We start from the raw sequence: 20394 nt of genomic DNA, 5'->3' as shown, positions 1-20394 counted from the left end.
GTTCAGTGTTGTTTGTTTTGTTGCGGGTGATTGCACCTTCCCATATCTGACCTTTTTAATTTTTTTTTATAGTTAAAGCTGTTTTACCAGGAATCATATGTAATAGCTCATCAAATCAACTTTCACTCTTATCAGCCTGGCAGGTTGTGATTTCCAGTTCACATACATTCCCATTTCCTGACAAGAAACTTCATTCATACCCATTATCATCACATCACCTCAGATCAATTCTACATATGCTTTAAATATTACACTGTATTTCTTTAACAGAATTCAAGACTGATTTTCTAACTTTCTAGAAAGTTTACATGAATTGTATCAAACACAAAATATCTTATTTAAAATTTACATTCAAGGAAAAAAGGTTGATTTTCTTTGACCAAAAACCAATGGTTTTTAAGGTAGTCTTTGATGTACACATTAACAATGTAATGGTGTTATTTACTGTCAAGTATTATAACATCTTGTATTGGCTACTCCTACTACTGCCATATATTATAATGAGTCAGACTTATTTTGTAGAAATAAAGCGTAATTATTAACCAGACTTGGACTTGTCCTTTAACTCAAACTACTAATATCTTGTATAGAGTAAACTCCAACTGTTGGCTTAACATGGTAACTTTCTCTGTATCCTGTGGCAGTAGAGTAAACTCCAATTATTGGCTTAACATGGTAACTTTCTCTGTATCCTGTGGCAGTAGAGTAAACTCCAATTATTGGCTTAACATGGTAACTTTCTCTGTATCCTGTGGCAGTAGAGTAAACTCCAATTATTGGCTTAACATGGTAACTTTCTCTGTATCCTGTGGCAGTACATAACCCAGCCCATGTCTCATATGTTGTAGAATATCGGCTATCTTCTGACTGTCTTCATGCGACATCAACTCACTCTCAATTTGACCTGTAATAGGTTGTACATAACACAACACAACAAAAAGTAACACAACATAACACAATATTAGTTCAAAATATATGACTAGTCTTTATAAACCACACAATCCCCTTAAATATCCAAGATCTTTAAGAATGCAGGTTACAAATTTCAGATGATTTTGTATATACACTGATGATAACACAAAGCCTTCATTTGAAGACATACCCCCCCCCCCCCTCTCCAACTTGTGTGTTTTATAGTAACAATAATATTGTGCATATTTGAATGGTGTCTCTACATACAAAATGCTATTTGACCTTGTATATGAGATGAAAGGCAAAGGTCACGATATGAAAAAACCACTGACGTTTGAGGTATAGACATTTTAATGGATTCTTTGTTTATTTAATTTCTTGAGCTAACATAGCGTTGTGGCACAACTGTATTTGGCTGTTGCTATGGGCATGGTCTTGTTGCTAGGCATAGTTGCATACATTTGTTGAATCTTAATAACTTGCCTGCCCTTCCTACTTTTCATCTTTACAATATAAACCATCATTTAGCTGTTAATTGCTATGGGTGTGCTCTTGTTGAAAGGCATACTTGCATACATTTCTTGAATAGGCATTCACTTACATACCCATCCCTGCTATCTTGGTAATATGCGTCAACATTTCACTGTTGCTAAGGGTGTGGTCATGATTGCTAGGGCAATTATGTCAACAACAACAAATCAATAACTGCAGAATTCACCCTGCATATATATACTTGGCAAGTTGGGTTCTTGTTGCTTGAAGTTTAATTTTTGTCATCCTCTAGACAACATTGGAATGATATATGTATAAACATAAATAATGATCTATGACTCTTGCCTCAAAGTGTCAATACTAGGGTTTGTGAGAGCATGGATTTGCTGAACCGTCAGACGAGACGTCTGATATGATAGTGAGTTTGAAGCAAAGTAGGTTACAACATGGAAGTGGGGTTATACTTCCATGGTTACAACAAGCCGAGATTTGCTGATTCATGCGAGTTCATTCAAGATAAACTTAATTCCATTCACAACCTGTAGTTATCGAAGTGTTGTTTACCATATTCTTGATTTTACAAGGAACTGAACCTTGGCTGAATGCTGCATATAAAGTGCTCTTTGGGCGCATGACTTCAGAAAGCCGGGAATGAGTTCATGGCACCCATACTGCTAATACTCTGTAAAGTGTCCGTTTATCAGCTCTTAATGTCAATTTTCAACGAATCTTTCCCGTTCTTACTTTACACTTTTTAACCCCGCCAAATATTGGTTATCCTAATAGATTTAAATGAGACTAGTAACTTTTACATGGGTCTTTTGAATTGCTCGTTCACATTAGTGCATGCATTTGTCATATACTATGTCTACCTTTTGACTCGCTTGATATGCTCAGAAAATACTGTTGCTTCACAAGAATAGCCCTAGAAACAGGCAAATTAGTCACATTGACATTTTTTCAGAGTGACTGGTCTGGTATAAGTCTGAGTGTAAGTATAATTAGTCGCCGACCAGCGTTAGATACACACGTATGGTGAACATGCTTGCACGCCAGAACATATGGTTCATCATTACGTAATTTCTCATGAATATTTATTACTATATCTGAAATAACCGTCTGTCATTGTAAGATGCCAGAGCTGTTATTTCGTAGTAAGGCAGAAGAAATAACAGCTCTGGTTTGCGAGAATGACACACACACACACACACACACACACACACACACACACACACACACACACACACACACACACACACACACACACAGACACACAAAGACACAGACACTTTGCCATGCCTATAGTACTACTGAACCTTATCACTGCAGTTGTGCTAAAAATCAAACCACAGCCACCCCAGAGAGTCATAAACAAAACATGTTTTTGTTAATCAATCACAGATTTTTAAGCAATAATATACCATATTTGGACATAACATAACTGCCCCCATTTATACAATGCCCAAATATGGTATATTTGTCAGCTCAGGACCTACTTATATACTGTTTACATCATTACAACAGTTGGGAGTTTACTCATTTGCATGAACAACTTTCTGGTTCATGATTGAATAAGTTTGACCAGATGGGGTCATTGATGATTTGACACCCCGTTGACATCCACACTAATACTAGGATTAAGCTAGATTGTATGGTACATGTACATAAATGACTTCCCAATGCTGCTGGGTAGACTAACCTTCAAGAAGACATTTCCTGACAGTGATAGCTTGATATCTCAATCCAACACTGTTGACAAAATTTAAAGTTGCTGAAGATTGAGGTAAAGGAAATTCTTTGATCTCAGTACCATTGCTGTCTTCAATACTAATCTTTGATGGACACCAGAAAGGCTTTCCTATCTGTAAAAAAACAAACATACCATTTAAATTAACATCAGAAAGTTTTTTTCTACCTGTAACAAGTCTTTGTTTAAGACATAGCCCCAAAACACTAAATGTGCCTTTAATGGTATCTAAAATAAGGTCGTCCAATATGCTTCAAGTTGATAACATGATTCCTTGAAATGTCTACTCATAACTTAATTGATCCAAACACACCACAGACAAAAATGAACATCTACTCTACAAGACATTTGTCTATGAGACAAGGTCAGTCTGACTAGATGTTGAGTTTACAACTTTTTTGATAAATAAAGAACAAAAATAGTTACATAGATGTTGATAGATTACTAGTGGTTTCCAACTTTGACTCAAGTGACACAATTGGGCATTGTTGAAGTTACACTAAAACTTGGAGATAACATCAGCACCAAATACCATGGTACACACACTTAGTAGTTACCTTGTCAAGAAATACTAGTCCAGTGTATTTATAGCAGGACTGAACTGATAAGGTTCAGTAGTGCTATAGGCATGCTGCTGTGTCTCATTTATTAATGATGTAACACACAAAATCGTTTTCAAAACATGTGCATGTCGATCCAAAACCATTGTACAAGTTTTCACACAGTACGTTAGCAAACCAGAAGAGATACGTCAATATGTATTTTCTTGTAGTTAGCACCTTAAGGATTAAGTTTGTGTATGTGTACATGCAGGCATCTGTGCTAATCTCATGAAACATAAGACTTACAATGATCTCGCGATAGTTAGTGACATCATTAGCCATATATTGGAAAATGCTTGAAATTTCATGATGTAGGATGTCAAGCTACAAACTATAAGTATTTTCAAGAGTAAAATTGAACACAAAACTGATGATTGGAAAAAATATCCCCACTTTATCCAAGGTATATTAGACTGTTACACTCTTTTGATGGTTCTTGGGGTACAAATGGACATATATTGTATAATGGCAATCATGTCAATGGCATTGAATATGTTTTCATGCTTGCCTTTACGCAATTATGTCGGCTTGTAGGTGTGAGTCACACCTTGTGTTAGAACTAAAACCAATGAACAAATCGTAATTAGCACTGGCTGTAGTTGTTGGACAACAGTGTATTAGCTCGTACGTAAGCGTCTCCTTGTAAAACAATGGGAAGTCGCCTGTCTTCAAACAAGTCTCTGAGTGGCTGGTATGTAAATCTAAAGGGGTGACAGCAGTTTTAATGGGGCGGGTGGCCCTTGTGGAGAACACTATCATAATATAATGATATCAGCTTATCATATTTTTGTTGCCATGTGTGTCTGTCAGGGTTCACTCCTGGGGTTCACTATCATTTGTCAAGTTCATTTAAAAACATTCAACCATCTCTTAGTTCACAAATCAGAGAATGTGAATCTTCCTTCAAATATGACCTAGGTCGATCTTGGTGTTTTGAATTTTGACCCTTCACTTGGTACCCATTATCTGCAGTGACCTACCCTAACTCTTTCCTTGGTACCCATTATCTGCAGTCACCTACCTTAACTCTTTCCTTGGTACCCATTATCTGTAGTCACCTACCCTAACTCTTTCCTTGGTACCCATTATCTGTAGTCACCTACCCTAACTCTTTCCTTGGTACGCATTATCTGTAGTCACCTACCCTAACTCTTTCCTTGGTACCCATTATCTGTAGTCACCTACCCTAACTCTTTCCTTGGTACCCATTATCTGTAGTCACCTACCCTAACTCTTTCCTTGGTACCCATTATCTGTAGTCACCTACCCCAACTCTTTCCTTGGTACCCATTATCTGTAGTCACCTACCCTAACTCTTTCCTTGGTACCCATTATCTACAGTCACCTACCCTAACTCTTTCCTTGATACCCATTATCTGTAGTCACCTACCCTAACTCTTTCCTTGGTACCCATTATCTGTAGTCACATACCCTAACTCTTTCCTTGGTACCCATTATCTGTAGTCACATACCCTAACTCTTTCCTTGGTACCCATTATCTGTAGTCACCTACCCTAACTCTTTCCTTGATACCCATTATCTGTAGTCACCTACCCTAACTCTTTCCTTGGTACCCATTATCTACAGTCACCTACCCTAACTCTTTCCTTGGTACCCATTATCTGTAGTCACCTACCCTAACTCTTTCTTTGGTACTCATTATCTGTAGTCACCTACCCTAACTCTTTCCTTGGTACCCATTATCTGTAGTCACCTACCCTAACTCTTTCCTTGGTACCCATTATCTGTAGTCACCTACCCTAACTCTTTCCTTGATACCCATTATCTGTAGTCACCTACCCTAACTCTTTCCTTGGTACCCATTATCTACAGTCACCTACCCTAACTCTTTCCTTGGTACCCATTATCTGTAGTCACCTACCCTAACTCATTCCTTGGTACCCATTATCTGTAGTCACCTACCCTAACTCTTTCCTTGATACCCATTATCTGTAGTCACCTACCCTAACTCTTTCCTTGGTACCCATTATCTACAGTCACCTACCCTAACTCTTTCCTTGGTACTCATTATCTGTAGTCACCTACCCTAACTCTTTCCTTGGTACCCATTATCTACAGTCACCTACCCTAACTCTTTCCTTGGTAGCATTATATGTAGTCACCTACCCTAACTCTTTCCTTGGTACTCATTATCTGTAGTCACCTACCCTAACTCTTTCCTTGGTACCCATTATCTGTAGTCACCTACCCTAACTCTTTCCTTGGTACCCATTATCTGTAGTCACCTACCCTAACTCTTTCCTTGGTACCCATTATCTGTAGTCACCTACCCTAACTCTTTCCTTGGTACCCATTATCTGTAGTCACCTACCCTAACTCTTTCTTTGGTACTCATTATCTGTAGTCACCTACCCTAACTCTTTCCTTGGTACCCATTATCTGTAGTCACCTACCCTAACTCTTTCCTTGGTACCCATTATCTGTAGTCACCTACCCTAACTCTTTCCTTGGTACCCAGTGTCTTTGGTACATGCAACCTACATAGTGACTTACCCTCAGTCTTCCCTTGGTACCCAGTATCTTTGGTACATGCAATCTACACAGTGACTTACCCTAACTCTTTCCTTGGTACCCAGTATCTTTGGTACATGCAACCTACACAGTGACTTACCCTCAGTCTTCCCTTGGTACCCAGTATCTTTGGTACATGCAACCTACACAGTGACTTACCCTCAGTCTTCCCTTGGTACCCACTATATCAGCCTCAAGACTTGGATCTAAGCTGCAATGACTATTAACAACAGCAAAACGGTTTTCACTATACTGTAATATTGCAATTGCTGTTTCATCAACACCTGTATAATTAGAAAGTAAAAATGAGTCAAACATTGTCATCATCTTTCAACAGTATTTCATTGATAACAAGTCTTCATAGAAGACACATGCCCCGCCGCCCCCTCAAATGTGACTGAATGGTGACATGGTTTAAAAGAAATTGGAAATTGGTGACAACAAATAAATACTACAAAGTGTCTGTGATTATGCAGTGAATTGCTGAATTTCAGTAACTGAACCTGAAGATCCAGGTCTAGGTCAAAGGTCAATGTCTAAAAAAAAAAGTTTAAACCTGACAATATAGGGGTAGACACTTTAAATGTAATCTCCATATATTATCCCTTTGGACCCAAATTGGTGCTTTACCGCCAATAGATTACGTCATCACAAGCTATTTATAGCAGGTTGACATAGCCTTTATTGAAGTGCCAGTTATCAAATATGACCAAGCTAGGGAGCCACAAATTCATGCTATCATAGTATGTATATTTTACTGTGTTTACTCCAAGAAATACCATGATTTTCTACATGAAATTTAAGCAAAACTTGCATGATTGAGTTTTAAAATTAGCGCCAATGGCGTTGTAACACAACTGTACAGTTATTGAAAATGTTTATCCATATGCTGATCCATGCTAAGTATAGGTTTTCATTTGCTGAATGATTATCCAGTTGCGTAGTGGCCAACCAAGTTGTTATCTTTGCAATATATGTGATCATTTGGCTGTTGCTATAATAATAATAAATAATAGTAATGTTGGTTTTTAATAGTGCTTTCCCACTGTGCTCAATGCACTTTACAATTATTACCCCTGGCTCGGATCTATATCGCCACAACGGCCCTTTCAGGACCCTTTATACATGTACTTCCTCAACTGTGTCAAGGAGATAAATATTAGCATACTAATTTGCATATTTGTATTCTCAAATGATCCAGTACATTTCACTTTACTTGTAGACTTGTAATAGCAGGGCCTGGGCTACTTGTAGTTTAGTTACTGTAGTAAAATATTTACAAATACAACTACTTCTACAAATACTTCTACAAATACAATGCTTTCAAAATTCTTCCTCCGGTTTCTAACTCCAGCCCACATCTTCAAAGCCTTAGTTGGTGAAATTAAAGCAAAATCCTTAATTTAAAGTGGCCATATGGATGAGAATTTGGTATCTATTTTGGATTTTTATTTGATAAAACAGCTTCACTATGTTTTCCTACTTGAAAAAATAAAGCGAAAGAACATACACCAAGTCCATGTTCATAACTCAATATGATGCAAAAAGCATAAAAAGTTTGTTATTGTACGTACAATAACAAAAAATTTACACATTGTTTAGTGTTTTGCTGTTTATAGACTATTGCTACACTATTCCACTATCCTAACTGTAGCCTACTTGTAGACTATTGCTACACTATTCCACTATCCTAACTATAGCCTACCTGTAAACTATTGCTACACTATTTGGCTATCCTAACTGTAGCCTACCTGTAAACTATTGCTACACTATTTGGCTATCCTAACTGTAGCCTACCTGTAAACTATTGCTACACTATTCCACTATCCTAACTGTAGCCTACCTGTAGACTATTGCTACACTATTCCACTATCCTAACTGTAGTCTACCTGTAGACTATTACTACACTATTCCACTATCCTAACTATAGCCTACCTGTAGACTATTACTACACTATTCCGCTATCCTAACTGTAGCCTACCTGTAGACTATTACTACACTATTCCACTATCCTAACTATAGCCTACCTGTAGACTATTACTACACTATTCCGCTATCCTAACTGTAGCCTACCTGTAAACTATTGCTACACTATTCCACTATCCTAACTGTAGCCTACCTGTAGACTATTACTACACTATTCCACTATCCTAACTATAGCCTACCTGTAAACTATTGCTACACTATTCCACTATCCTAACTGTAGTCTACCTGTAAACTATTGCTACACTATTCCACTATCCTAACTGTAGCCTACCTGTAGACTATTGCTACACTATTCCACTATCCTAACTGTAGTCTACCTGTAAACTATTGCTACACTATTCCACTATCCTAACTGTAGTCTACCTGTAAACTATTGCTACACTATTCTGCTATCCTAACTGTAGCCTACCTGTAGACTATTGCTACACTATTCCACTATCCTAACTGTAGCCTACCTGTAGACTATTGCTACACTATTCCACTATCCTAACTGTAGCCTACCTGTAGACTATTGCTACACTATTCGGCTATCCTAACTAATTCCCATTTACTCTGTGTATCGCACGTTGTTAGTATTTAGGCCCCCACCCTGTCATACACATATATATTACCTTGTTCTGAAAGGAATCCCTTGGTTGTTATCAGTGGTTTCTCATTTCCATACAACATAACAACTAGCTGAACTGGGTAAATTCCAACATCCAGAATACCACCACCTGCATGTTCTAAAGAGATCAAAATTCATCAGTCAGTCATGTGCTGTGATTTCAAATTCAAACGTGCAATGATTTCAAATTCAAACATGCGGTGATTTCAAATTCAAAGTGCGATGATTTCAAATTCAAATGTGCTGTGATTTCAAATTCAAACATGCAATGATTTCAAATTCAAATGTGCTGTGATTTCAAATTCAAACGTGTGGTGATTTCAAATTCAAATGTGCTGTGATTTCAAATTCAAATGTGCGGTGATTTCAAATTCAAATGTGTTGTGATTTCAAATTCAGATGTGCTGTGATTTCAAATTCAAACGTGCGGTGATTTCAAATTCGAACATGCTGTGATTTCAAATTCAAATGTGCTGTGATTTCAAATTCAAATGTGCGATGATTTCAAATTTAAATGTGTGGTGATTTCAAATTCAAATGTGATGTGATTTCAAATTCAAATGTGAGGTGATTTCAAATTCAAATGTGCTGTGATTTTAAATTCAAACGTGCGATGATTTCAAATTCAAATGTGATGTGATTTCAAATTCAAACGTGAGGCGATTTCAAATTCAAACGTGAGGCGATTTCAAATTCAAACGTGCTGTGATTTCAAATTCAAACATGCTGTGGTTTCAAATTTAAATGTGATGTGATTTCAAATTCAAACGTGCGATGATTTCAAATTCAAACGTGCGATGATTTCAAATTCAAACGTGCGATGATTTCAAATTCAAATGTGATGTGATTTCAAATTCAAACGTGAGGCGATTTCAAATTCAAACGTGAGGCGATTTCAAATTCAAACGTGCTGTGATTTCAAATTCAAACATGCTGTGGTTTCAAATTCAAATGTGTGGTGATTTCAAATTCAAACATGCGATGATTTCAAATTCAAATGTGACGTGATTTCAAATTCAGATGTGTGGTGATTTCAAGGTGACAAATTCATGACTTTTATCATGTATTTATTGAAAAGTATGATTAACATTGTGATAATTATATCATGACTGGAATTGAAACAATTATTGAGGAGTGTTAACCCTGTGATATGTATAAAATTCAGCATTCCTTTAAAGGCCAGTAAAATGTTACTCACGGCCATTTCCTAGTACCGATTCCTCTCATGTGCGGGTAATTTTTATTGAGATTTTGGTCAATCGTGGCTGTGAGCCAAATATCAAGCATGTTTGATAATTTTGGTCATTTGTGGCATATTCCTCACCATGTGCACTGAACGCTGAACCAAATGGTCACGACTTTCTCATAGAGCGCATGCATGGTGATGACATGCAGTACCAAATGTCTGAACCCCCCCCCCCCCCCATCCATAATACAGGTGTAACTCACACATCAATAATGATTGTATTTTCATGATTTTAGAAGACAAACAAGACCTATGTCACCTAGTCGATCTTTGTCCTAAATACCCACGACTATTGCTTTAGTGGTAATAATCAACAGGATGCCAGTTTATTGTGTCATATCACAACATAGTTATCTTGTTTGTATAGTTTCATGACTCGACCTTTATGCATGACTGTACAAAATGTGTATTTTACCTGGTTTAGCTATTCTTGGTACATCACATATAATATCTGTATTTTACCTGGTTTGGCTATTCTTAGTACATCACATACAATATCTGTATTTTACCTGGTTTAGCTATTCTTGGTACATCACATACAATATCTGTATTTTACCTGGTTTAGCTATTCTTGGTACATCACATACAATATCTGTATTTTACCTGGTTTAGCTATTCTTGGTACATCACATACAATATCTGTATTTTACCTGGTTTAGCTATTCTTAGTACATCACATACAATATCTGTATTTTACCTGGTCTACTTATTCTCGGTAAATCAAATATAAAATGTGTATTTTACCTGGTTTGGCTATTCTTGGTACATTAATCAGTTCACTAAAACCGATATTTGCCATGATCATCTTCACTTGTCCTATCCTACCAGATGATACAATACTGCGAATCTCATCATAGATTGGAAAATGACGACTCCAGATGGCCTACAGATGTAATTTACAGGAAACCTGTAAGTCTTTATAGAAGACACAGCACCTCAAATACTTTACTTCTATGTGACTGAATGGTGACATGATTTTAAAACAAATTAGTGTCAATAAATAACTGGTAAAAGGGTGTCTGTGATATCTAAGAAATGACTGGATTTTGATAATTGACCCTAAAGGTCAATTCAAATCATGATTATTCACTACAAATATCTCCGACCATTTAGTTAAAAGTTATGCGAACACCAAAACTAATGCATGTATTATATATTCCCAACTAGACACCCAAGGTAATGGACCCATCTAATATCATGGCAATACGCCGTATTCCGGTTATCGAAAAAGCCCCGAAAAGATAAAAGATATGATTGTTTGGCCACTAGGGGCGCTGTTTTAGAACCGGAAGTGAGGGCCAGAATTGTAGAGCATTGTGGCAAAGCATAGTAGAGTCTATAGGCATAGTAACCACTGACTAAAGATTTTCTGTCATTCCCCGTAACTTTACGCTATAATATTGCATTATCGCCTATCAATAACAAAGTATGCCGAACCACTATTGTAATGCTCCTGGATGTAATGCTGCGTCCAGAAAAGCCAGAAATCTTGAGAAGTATCCATGGATGAAAGATGTATCTTTCCATGCATTCCCAAGCGCCGGTAAAGAAAAAAGTCTCAGATCGAGGTGGATCCGGATGATGCGACGCGAATTTAGTTGGGTACCTTACCGATTTTCAAGGGTATGTAGCCGTCATTTTATTGGTGGGTCAGGTCCGTCACCAGAAAATCCAGTTCCAACTTTATTTGAGTATAAAAACTGGGGCCAAAGCCATCATAAACCAAGATCGTCAAGGCTAATAAAAAAACTACATGTAGAAGATGTCTACGAAGAAAGCCACAATGAAATAAACTTTACTTGTAGAGAAACTAGAGAAGAAATCCCCGAAGATGATTTAGCTGCTGAAGATGTGTACTGTGTTGTGGCCGGGGAGGTGGAAATTGGCAGTTGCCAAGCAAAATCCCATGTTGAAAGTAAGTCGGGACTTTGTATTTTAGCGCGCATGTGTCAAACAGTTTTGCACTTTTTATGTTTCCAAAGACGGCGTCCGTGGCCATGGCGTCTCCGTTCTGACGTCCGGTAATACAACAGTCATTACACTTTAGGTTTTTACACTTATTTGTCTGAAGTGAATGAGAATACAAAACTTTGCTTCTAATTTTTTTGTTTAATGAAGTTCGTTATGGAAGCAAAACAAAGTAAATAAAAAAATCTTCTCGACACTCAAATGTCACCTCTTATATTATTGATACTACAATCTAGGTACTAGTATGGTGTACTTTGTTCATAAAATAAATGTTGATTGAATACTTTCTAATACTTCTCTCCCCATTTATCATAAATACAGTATGGAAGAATGAAGAAATTACGCCGGTACAGAGTGACCATCAATATGCCATACTACGGACGACAGACGTCGATGAAATCGAAAGCCACAATATGGGATGCCAGACATTCCTAAATCAACGAGATGCAGCTACACAGACAGACTTGACCATGGTCGATATTGAAGAAACTGAGGATTTGAAAACTAAATTAAACGACAAAGATTTCTTAAGGAGAGAACTCATGATGGAAAAAGTACTGGACTCCGATAAATCAGTCAAATATTACACCGGGTTTCCAAGAGTCTCGGGGCTCAATAATTTTTTCACCATTTGTGAAAGATACGACTCGGGGTTGAAGTATTGGCGAGGTAAAGAGAGTGAAAGTTCAAAGCGATACCAAACAAAGAAAGGCAGTAGAAAGTCGGGTCCGAAGCGAAAACTTACGAGGTTTCAAGAATTTGTTTTGACATTAGTTCGTCTCCGACTAGGTTTAATGTCGGGTCTCGTTGGTGACTTATTCGGTGTGTAGCAATCTAATGTGTCTAGGGTATTTACAACCTGGATTTCCTATCTCGCAATTTTTTTTAAGATTCTTCTGGTTTGGCCTTCCAGGGGAATAATTGACAAGCACATGCCTTATTCTTTTCGAAAACACTTTCCCAAAACGAGAGTGATTATAGATTGTACAGAACTTTTCATACAGAAGCCACGGACACCAACTGCTCAGTCAACAACATATAGTACCTATAAAAGCCATAATACATACAAATTGTTACTAGGCATTAGTCCGACTGGATTATTCACATTTGTGTCACAATTATATGGTGGTAACGTATCCGATAAGTACATCACAGTTGAGAGCGGTTTAATAGATCTCATAGAAGCCGGTGACGAAGTGATGGCGGACAGAGGATTTTTGATATGAGATTGTCTTACAGAAAAAGGTGCCACATTGAGGATTCCTCCGTTTACCCGTAAATGTAAGACAGTGAAGGGCAAGAGACTCAATTCCTCAGAAATAGTTGAGTCACGAAGTATTGCGAGACACAGAATTAAAGTCGAACAAGCTATTGGGAGAATGAAGTGTTTTCACTTGCTATTACCAAATTATGCCACTCGACCTGAAACCCGTTGCTAACTAGTGTGTTACAGTCGCTGTTGGAATATGCAACTTTTACGAGCCGATCGGCAAAACCTGAGATCTATCAAGTTAATATTCACTGTAAAAAATTATGTAACCTGTTACTTTATCAATCAATTCCATTATATGGTATGACTGAAGTTTCTATGTATACTAGTAAATGTGTTACTTTCAAAGAAAAGATGTTGGATGAGAATATTTCATAGTAATATATTTCATTTACGTCGTAAAAATAAAGACTTTATGTGTTAAAACCAAACTTTGATATAAAATGTTGATTTATCCATACAATTTTACACATATACAAATATCATAAAATAACGACTTTGTAAATCGTACTTTGCATTTAATATCAAATTATGCATAAAATGTACATAAACCCAAATACAATACTCTGCAATATTCGTATCAATTAAAATAAATATTTATAATACATCATACTATTTATTACCTATTCCCTCACCAAATGTGGCACAATAAATTTCATGTAGAAAGTTGACAACTTCTCCTTCATGTCAGACCAGACACTAGCATTGAAATCTATCGTTTCAACAGAGATACCCCTTTTCGTGAAAAACACAAAATCACAGCGATCGAAATGGCAAACCCCGAGCTGACCTTGTATCTGTGAATACCACGTTGAGGATGTCTTTAATCTAATGCGTTCATTTTTGTCAAGGTACAAATTGTATGCTGAGTCTTGTGCAGCTTCATAAGGTAACGCATCCTGAAATTTATAGCTACATTTTATTTCCAGAAGTCTTTTCCCACAACATGAGCATTCAACAATGCCATCGGGACTCGCCCCAATATACGAATCGTCCGATGAAATAACTAAGCCACTCTCGTAAATTTTAACACCTTTATGCCCCTCATCTTGTAAATACTGATGGTATAGCTGCCTTGCGACAGATTCATATTCATGTCCAAACTTTATTGCGGGTACATTGAGATGTTTTGATCCCTCTGATAAAATCTTTGACACGAGGTAGTTGTCAAGTTTGTTACCGCGATAACGACAAATGTGATGAAAATTGTTGCATAAATGAAATGAAATCTGAATCTTGCCTGGAGTTGAACATTTCTGCGAGTTCTGCGACTGTTGCTGGTTTAGCATCTTCGACATCATTTGGTAAGTTTGTATCCAACGAATCTCTGTACAGAGCATTAGTACCCTCGCACATATCAAATACTGCTAATCTGAGTTCATCTTTGGTCATTGTCGGAAACTCAGTAACGGGTTTATATGTATCCATCGTTGGTTTTGGTGGCATTGGGGTCCTCCTTTTTTTTCGGACATCGATATCATCTATGCGCATTGGTTTTGATTGTTTCCTTGGTTTGTCCCATTTACACTGAACATCGGTACACACCTCGGTGTTTCTGTCTTTGTTTCTCTGGGTAAAATCATGTAAACTAAACAGCACTGCAACACAGTGTTTGCAAGTACCATTGTCACTGTAATGATAGAAGAAATAACGAATAGATATTCATAAAATGCGTCTTTACGATTCAGAGTGTTGGAATTTGCTAAGTTAATTTCATTTCCCCAAGAAATACGGACAAGTCAACAGTCGCGCCCACTCCCATCATCCATAGGCAATCGAAAAAAATAAAACTAAGTGGAATGTGGTGACTTTTATTACATTTTTAAATTGCTGACGAACAAATAAGTCAAAGAAACACAATAAAGTGAACGAGCATCGATTAGCACTTAATTTGACAGGGGGAAAAACTTCCTGTCGTACTTATAAATGCCGATAACAGCTGCTAGGTTTGTTGAGGACCGATAGAAATGCTTCATGAGAGTAAAGGTGTGAAAGATAAATACGCAACACAAGGACACGATCCTGAGATGATTTTTCCATTGTAATTCATCAAAATCACTGCTTCATAAGGTTTTTCAGATTGGCTGGTTTCCCTTACACATGTACTTTTTACGTACAGATGGTCGAGATTTGGTATGTGGTGGCATTTGACGTTGTCTATGTGTCGGTCCTCATTTAGCTGGAAGCTGTTGTCAGATTTGTAATTTTCTAAACGTTCTTTGGTCCAGCAACAGACACCAGTAAGGTAAAGAAAGACGTTTATCATATCTATATCGGGTATATTACGAAGGTCCTCTGTCCAACTTTCAATGTTTCCGCTGTCGATTAGTTCGATCTTTTGATGCCCGACATGCACTATTCGTCTCCTCTTCCGTTCTCTCAGAAAATCATCATTTTCCAGTGTTTCAAGACCAAGGTTGACAGCATTTCTGGCGATATCTAGTAGATCGGCTTTCCTCGTTTTAGAAGTAGTAATTTTCCGCTCTTTTATGAATGCACGGAGTTCTTTTACGCCCATTTTGTTGACAGCTTCATACATCGCCATACTATTAGATGCCATGACGAAAATTCTGGCCCTCACTTTGTCAGATATGGTGCGCCCTCTCGCGATACTTTCCTGCGAAATTACCGGAAGTTCGATAACCGGAATATGGCGTATTGGTTTTTGACTTTAAGTTGTTTACACACACACACACACACACACACAGACAGACACCGGGCGATCCCTATAGCACTACTAAACCTCAGTTCAGTTGTGCTAAAAATCACAGCTTCTTGACTGCTTCTTGAGTCTTTGATGGAACTGTAAAAGTGGCTTACAATTACATTTTATCTGCCACAAAATGCATGGTCTTAATAAACAACACTTTTTTGGGCCAGTGCTATGCAAGAGCTTCTGATTAGATAAAAAAATATATCATATTTTGGAATAAAACTACTTTAACTGATGATACACAGTGCATGCAATCTTACCTCCATAAAGAATACATTTTTTTCTTTGGCTAAGGCAATGACCTCTGATACTTCTTTACTGTTGACACCTCCAGGTTTCTCACACAGAACTGGTTTACCATGAGTCAACATAATCTTGCTCCAATTGGCATGTTGTGTATGAATGGACCCAATGTATACAATATCTGAAAATGCCATCAAAGATTAATGATTCATGTGGCCCTTTTTATTTTCACTTCCTGGAAGAGGGTTATGTTATACTTTTGTCAGTCAGTCAGTCAGTCAGTCAGTCAGTCAGTCAGTCAGTCAGTCAGTCAGTCAGTCAGTCAGTCAGTCAGTCAGTCAGTCAGTCAGCCAGCCTGTCAGTATGTCTGTCTGTCTGTCTGTCTGTCTGTCTGTCCATCTGTCTGTCTGTCCATCTGTCTGTCTGTCCATCTGTCTGTCTGGCTGTCCATCTGTCTGCCTGTCTGTCTGTCTGTCTGTGGACATATCTCAAAAAAGTTCAATGGACAAGGTGGCCCTTCTCATGACTGTACTTCTTTAATTCACAAAAATGTTTTTAAAAATAGCCCATCTGCTTAGTAGTTTTGGAATTTTTGACCAAAAGATTTTTGACAAAAAATCTCTTGTATTTCATACTAATATTAAAGCAATTGGTTTTGAGGTTTGACTTTAGGTCATTTACACACACACACACACGCACGTATATACACATATACACACACACAGATAGACAGAGACTTTGCCATAATAGCACAACTGAACTGAAATTCAGTTTGTGCTACAAATACAGTGTTCTCCCCACTATAGGCAACATTTGTGTTTCGCCATCTTGAACGCCGCACGGGGTTGTGGGATTGCTCTCGCAATGTGCACCAGGAAATTTGAAGACGACTGTGGGGGTAGAATCAGTCGAAAGCCATCTTTACTATGGACAACACCATACGAATACCGCACATTGATTACCGAATTATTTTGAATTTCAGTAAAAGTTTGAAGCGACAGCCACTCCGGTAGCTCAATTTCATTGTCTTGAATGTACTAAGAAGTGTTTTTTCACTGTACGTCGTCATACAACTAAGGAATTAATCAACACGAGTACGGCTGTAAACGCTATTTGTAGCATCGCCATATCATGTGTCCCGTTATTACTTCTGGTAAATTAAGCACAATTTCGGTAATATTTCTTTGTCTATGTCATGATTCCAACATTTTACTGCTATATTTTGACGAAAAACACGGAAGCGAACGATCGCGCATGAAAACATGAGTGGCGTGTCTGGAGAGAAATTCTGATTCAATTCAATCATTGCATGGCTTCCTTGTCAAATATACTAAAAAATAAATTTATATAATATATACATGTATAAATATTGTCTCACTATAGTTCATTGCACATTCATGTTGTAAAATCACGTACAAATAGAGAGCAATACGACATCAGAATACTGATTGTAAGTCGAAAACGCGTCATAAACTGATGTAAACAGCATTCAATTACCACTGACAGTCGATCACAACACGTCCAAATCGCCGATCGTAAAAAAATGTCTTGAAATGACGACATTCGGTGAAAAAAAAATCTTGGTACATGTACATTAAAAACGATAAAAAGAAGCTTATGGTTATCTCTTCAAACTCTCACGGAAACTCAAAACAATTCGGTAATCAATGTGCGGTATTCGTATGGTGTTGTCCATAGTAAAGATGGCTTTCAACTGATTCTACCCCCACAGTCGTCTTCAAATTTCCCGGTGCACATTGCGAGAGCAATCCCACAACCCCGTGCGGCGTTCAAGATGGCGAAACACAAATGTTACCTATAGAGAAAGCATGGTCCTTGCCATCTAGGCCGCCAAGCTTAACAGGTTTCTGCTGTGCTTCAAAAGGGTTCTACCATCCTTGAGTTTTAGCAATGTTTGAAAGACAAAATAGAATACTTTCACATGAAGAGAAATGACTGATCCTCAATGTACATGTATGTATGTGTTAAAATAAACATGTCAGAGTTTGTGTTGAAGAAATGCATACTATGTGCTGATCACTATGCAAACCAATATGCAAATTAACATGTTATTTATATGTTAATTAATAAGCAATTTAGCCACTATCCTAGTCTGTATTCAGACACGCATAATATTTACATAATCAGGGTGGACAATCTAACAACTTGGACAAGCAATCACCCATGTCCTGTGGATTTTAACTAATCTTATGCATGAACTGAACTGAACATTCTTTACCAAGGCTATATACCGTTAATTAATTTATTAGTGGGATACATCCATGCTATAAGTTAACATGAGTGGGCCATCCACAGTCTGGATCACTTTTGTGAGTCTTGTGCAAGCAAAAATGCTACATTTGTTTTGTTATGCAAATAAACAATGGTACTTCATGAATAATTCATAGAAATGAAAGTACTGTGGGTTAGAATAGTCAGCTTGACTTCATTGAAAGTCCAACACACACACCATGTTTTTTTAATTAATTTCAACAGTAAAAATGATCCGCTCTGTTGACCTGTGTGCCGTTTGAACCACTTTGTAAGTCTTTTATTTTGTTCAACACTTCCATTTTTCGAACTTTTTTATTCACCTAGCTGTATCATTTTACCATTTTATATTTTATGCTTTTATTGTATCACTGCCCAATATCTAGTTTTTAACCGGTCCTTTTCACTGCTTTTATTCATTTTTAGTACCCTGAGGAAGGTCTTCTGTGAAAGACCGAAACGTCGGAAAAATAAAGAATTTTAACTTTGGAAACTGGTCTCTTGGTTTTATTCCTAAATCAAATGTAAAAATAGTATTAAAGATAAATTACAAAAAAGTCAAGAAGACTGTTGACAGTCTATCACCATCCTTGAAATCTCTCCTGGGGAGAACACTGAAATATCTTTTTTTTTCTCTTTTTTTGGTAAATCAGACCATTATAGCACTTACTGTACTCCTAGACAATTATGAATTCTGTCCCATAGAGGATGAAGTAATGTCCATTGAACTTTGAGATTTCAAAGTTCACTTTGACGAGTAGAGGCCATTCATCAGTTATAATGTGTTCTTTTCAATTAAATCGTTCAAAAGACAAATGACAGACAGGTAGATTGTACGACCCATTCTTGACATGACAGACATGTAGATTATAATAAGGCCCATTGACAGAGATGACAGACATGTACATTGTAAGGCCCATTCTTCACATGACAATTAAATAAATGTACACTAATCATACAGTCATAAATTGACACACACAGTGCAGTGTCAAGAATGATTCACTTGTACCACTCGCTATTATAATTATATACAGATGAAATACAGCAGACAGTAATTTCGACGGTGCACGAGTCTATATTACTGACTGGACTCTGAAGGTAGGAGGGACAATTGTCAGAATCGAGTCCCGGATTACTCCGTATGCAAACAAGACTATAATATCCCAAGAAACAACTTACCTATATCACTGTCTCTTGCCAGTTCTTCATAGTCGCTGTATGCCTTATCGATCGAGTGGACTTCAGCAAATTTCTTGGCCGCTTCGAGAGATCTCGCCGCAACTGCTGTAATTTGATGTTCATTTGGGTCCAGGGTTCGAAGAGCACAGCAAAAGTCGTGTGAAATTTTGCCCGCGCTTAAAATACCCCATCTTGTTGCTGGTGCTGCCATGGCGGTAATGGTCTTTGGAAATACGTGTAGCGTGGCTTGTTTGTACACAGATAACAACTTTGCAAATACATGCACTTGCACATATAATAGCAAACGCCTTGTGTTGACTATTATTATAACAGAGACCACTTCTGCAGCGCAGTGCAGTGCCACTGAATACAGCCCCGGGGAGTCCTAAGACACCCCAACTTCCCCCTCTTCCCACGTACGTCTCAGCATGTTGCTGGAGGTAAGGGGTACACCATTTGATTTGGGGGGGGGGGCTGGAGAATTTTCGAGAGAAAAAATTGGAATATGCTGACTAACGCAAGACAGAAAAAGAAAAATTGTTTCTAGGGTATGAGCTTTAAAAATAATGGTGTGCCACAAGTGCGGAAACTGGCTACAAATGTCAAATTCCCAGGTACATGTGTTT

At 37.6% G+C, this 20394-nt stretch overlaps 1 protein-coding gene across 1 annotated transcript; it reads right to left on the bottom strand.

Annotated features, from left to right (window-relative positions):
- Positions 1-773: 773 nt before the first annotated feature.
- Positions 774-20083, bottom strand: LOC144452328 (trans-1,2-dihydrobenzene-1,2-diol dehydrogenase-like). The gene is made up of 7 exons (XM_078143403.1): positions 19769-20083; positions 16336-16499; positions 10869-11007; positions 8883-8996; positions 6445-6569; positions 3104-3266; positions 774-904 (listed from the first exon to the last, which is right to left on the bottom strand). Exons 1-7 carry the CDS (start codon positions 19977-19979, stop codon positions 774-776), a joined length of 1047 nt encoding a protein of 348 aa, XP_077999529.1. The 5' UTR covers positions 19980-20083.
- Between the last annotated feature and the right edge of the window lie 311 nt (positions 20084-20394).

The sequence above is a fragment of the Glandiceps talaboti genome, chromosome 22 (genome assembly GCF_964340395.1).
Source record: "Glandiceps talaboti chromosome 22, keGlaTala1.1, whole genome shotgun sequence".
Classification (NCBI taxonomy): Eukaryota; Metazoa; Hemichordata; class Enteropneusta; family Spengelidae; genus Glandiceps; species Glandiceps talaboti.
Note: the sequence above shows the minus strand (reverse complement) of the source record. Positions and strands in the feature narration are given on the sequence as shown.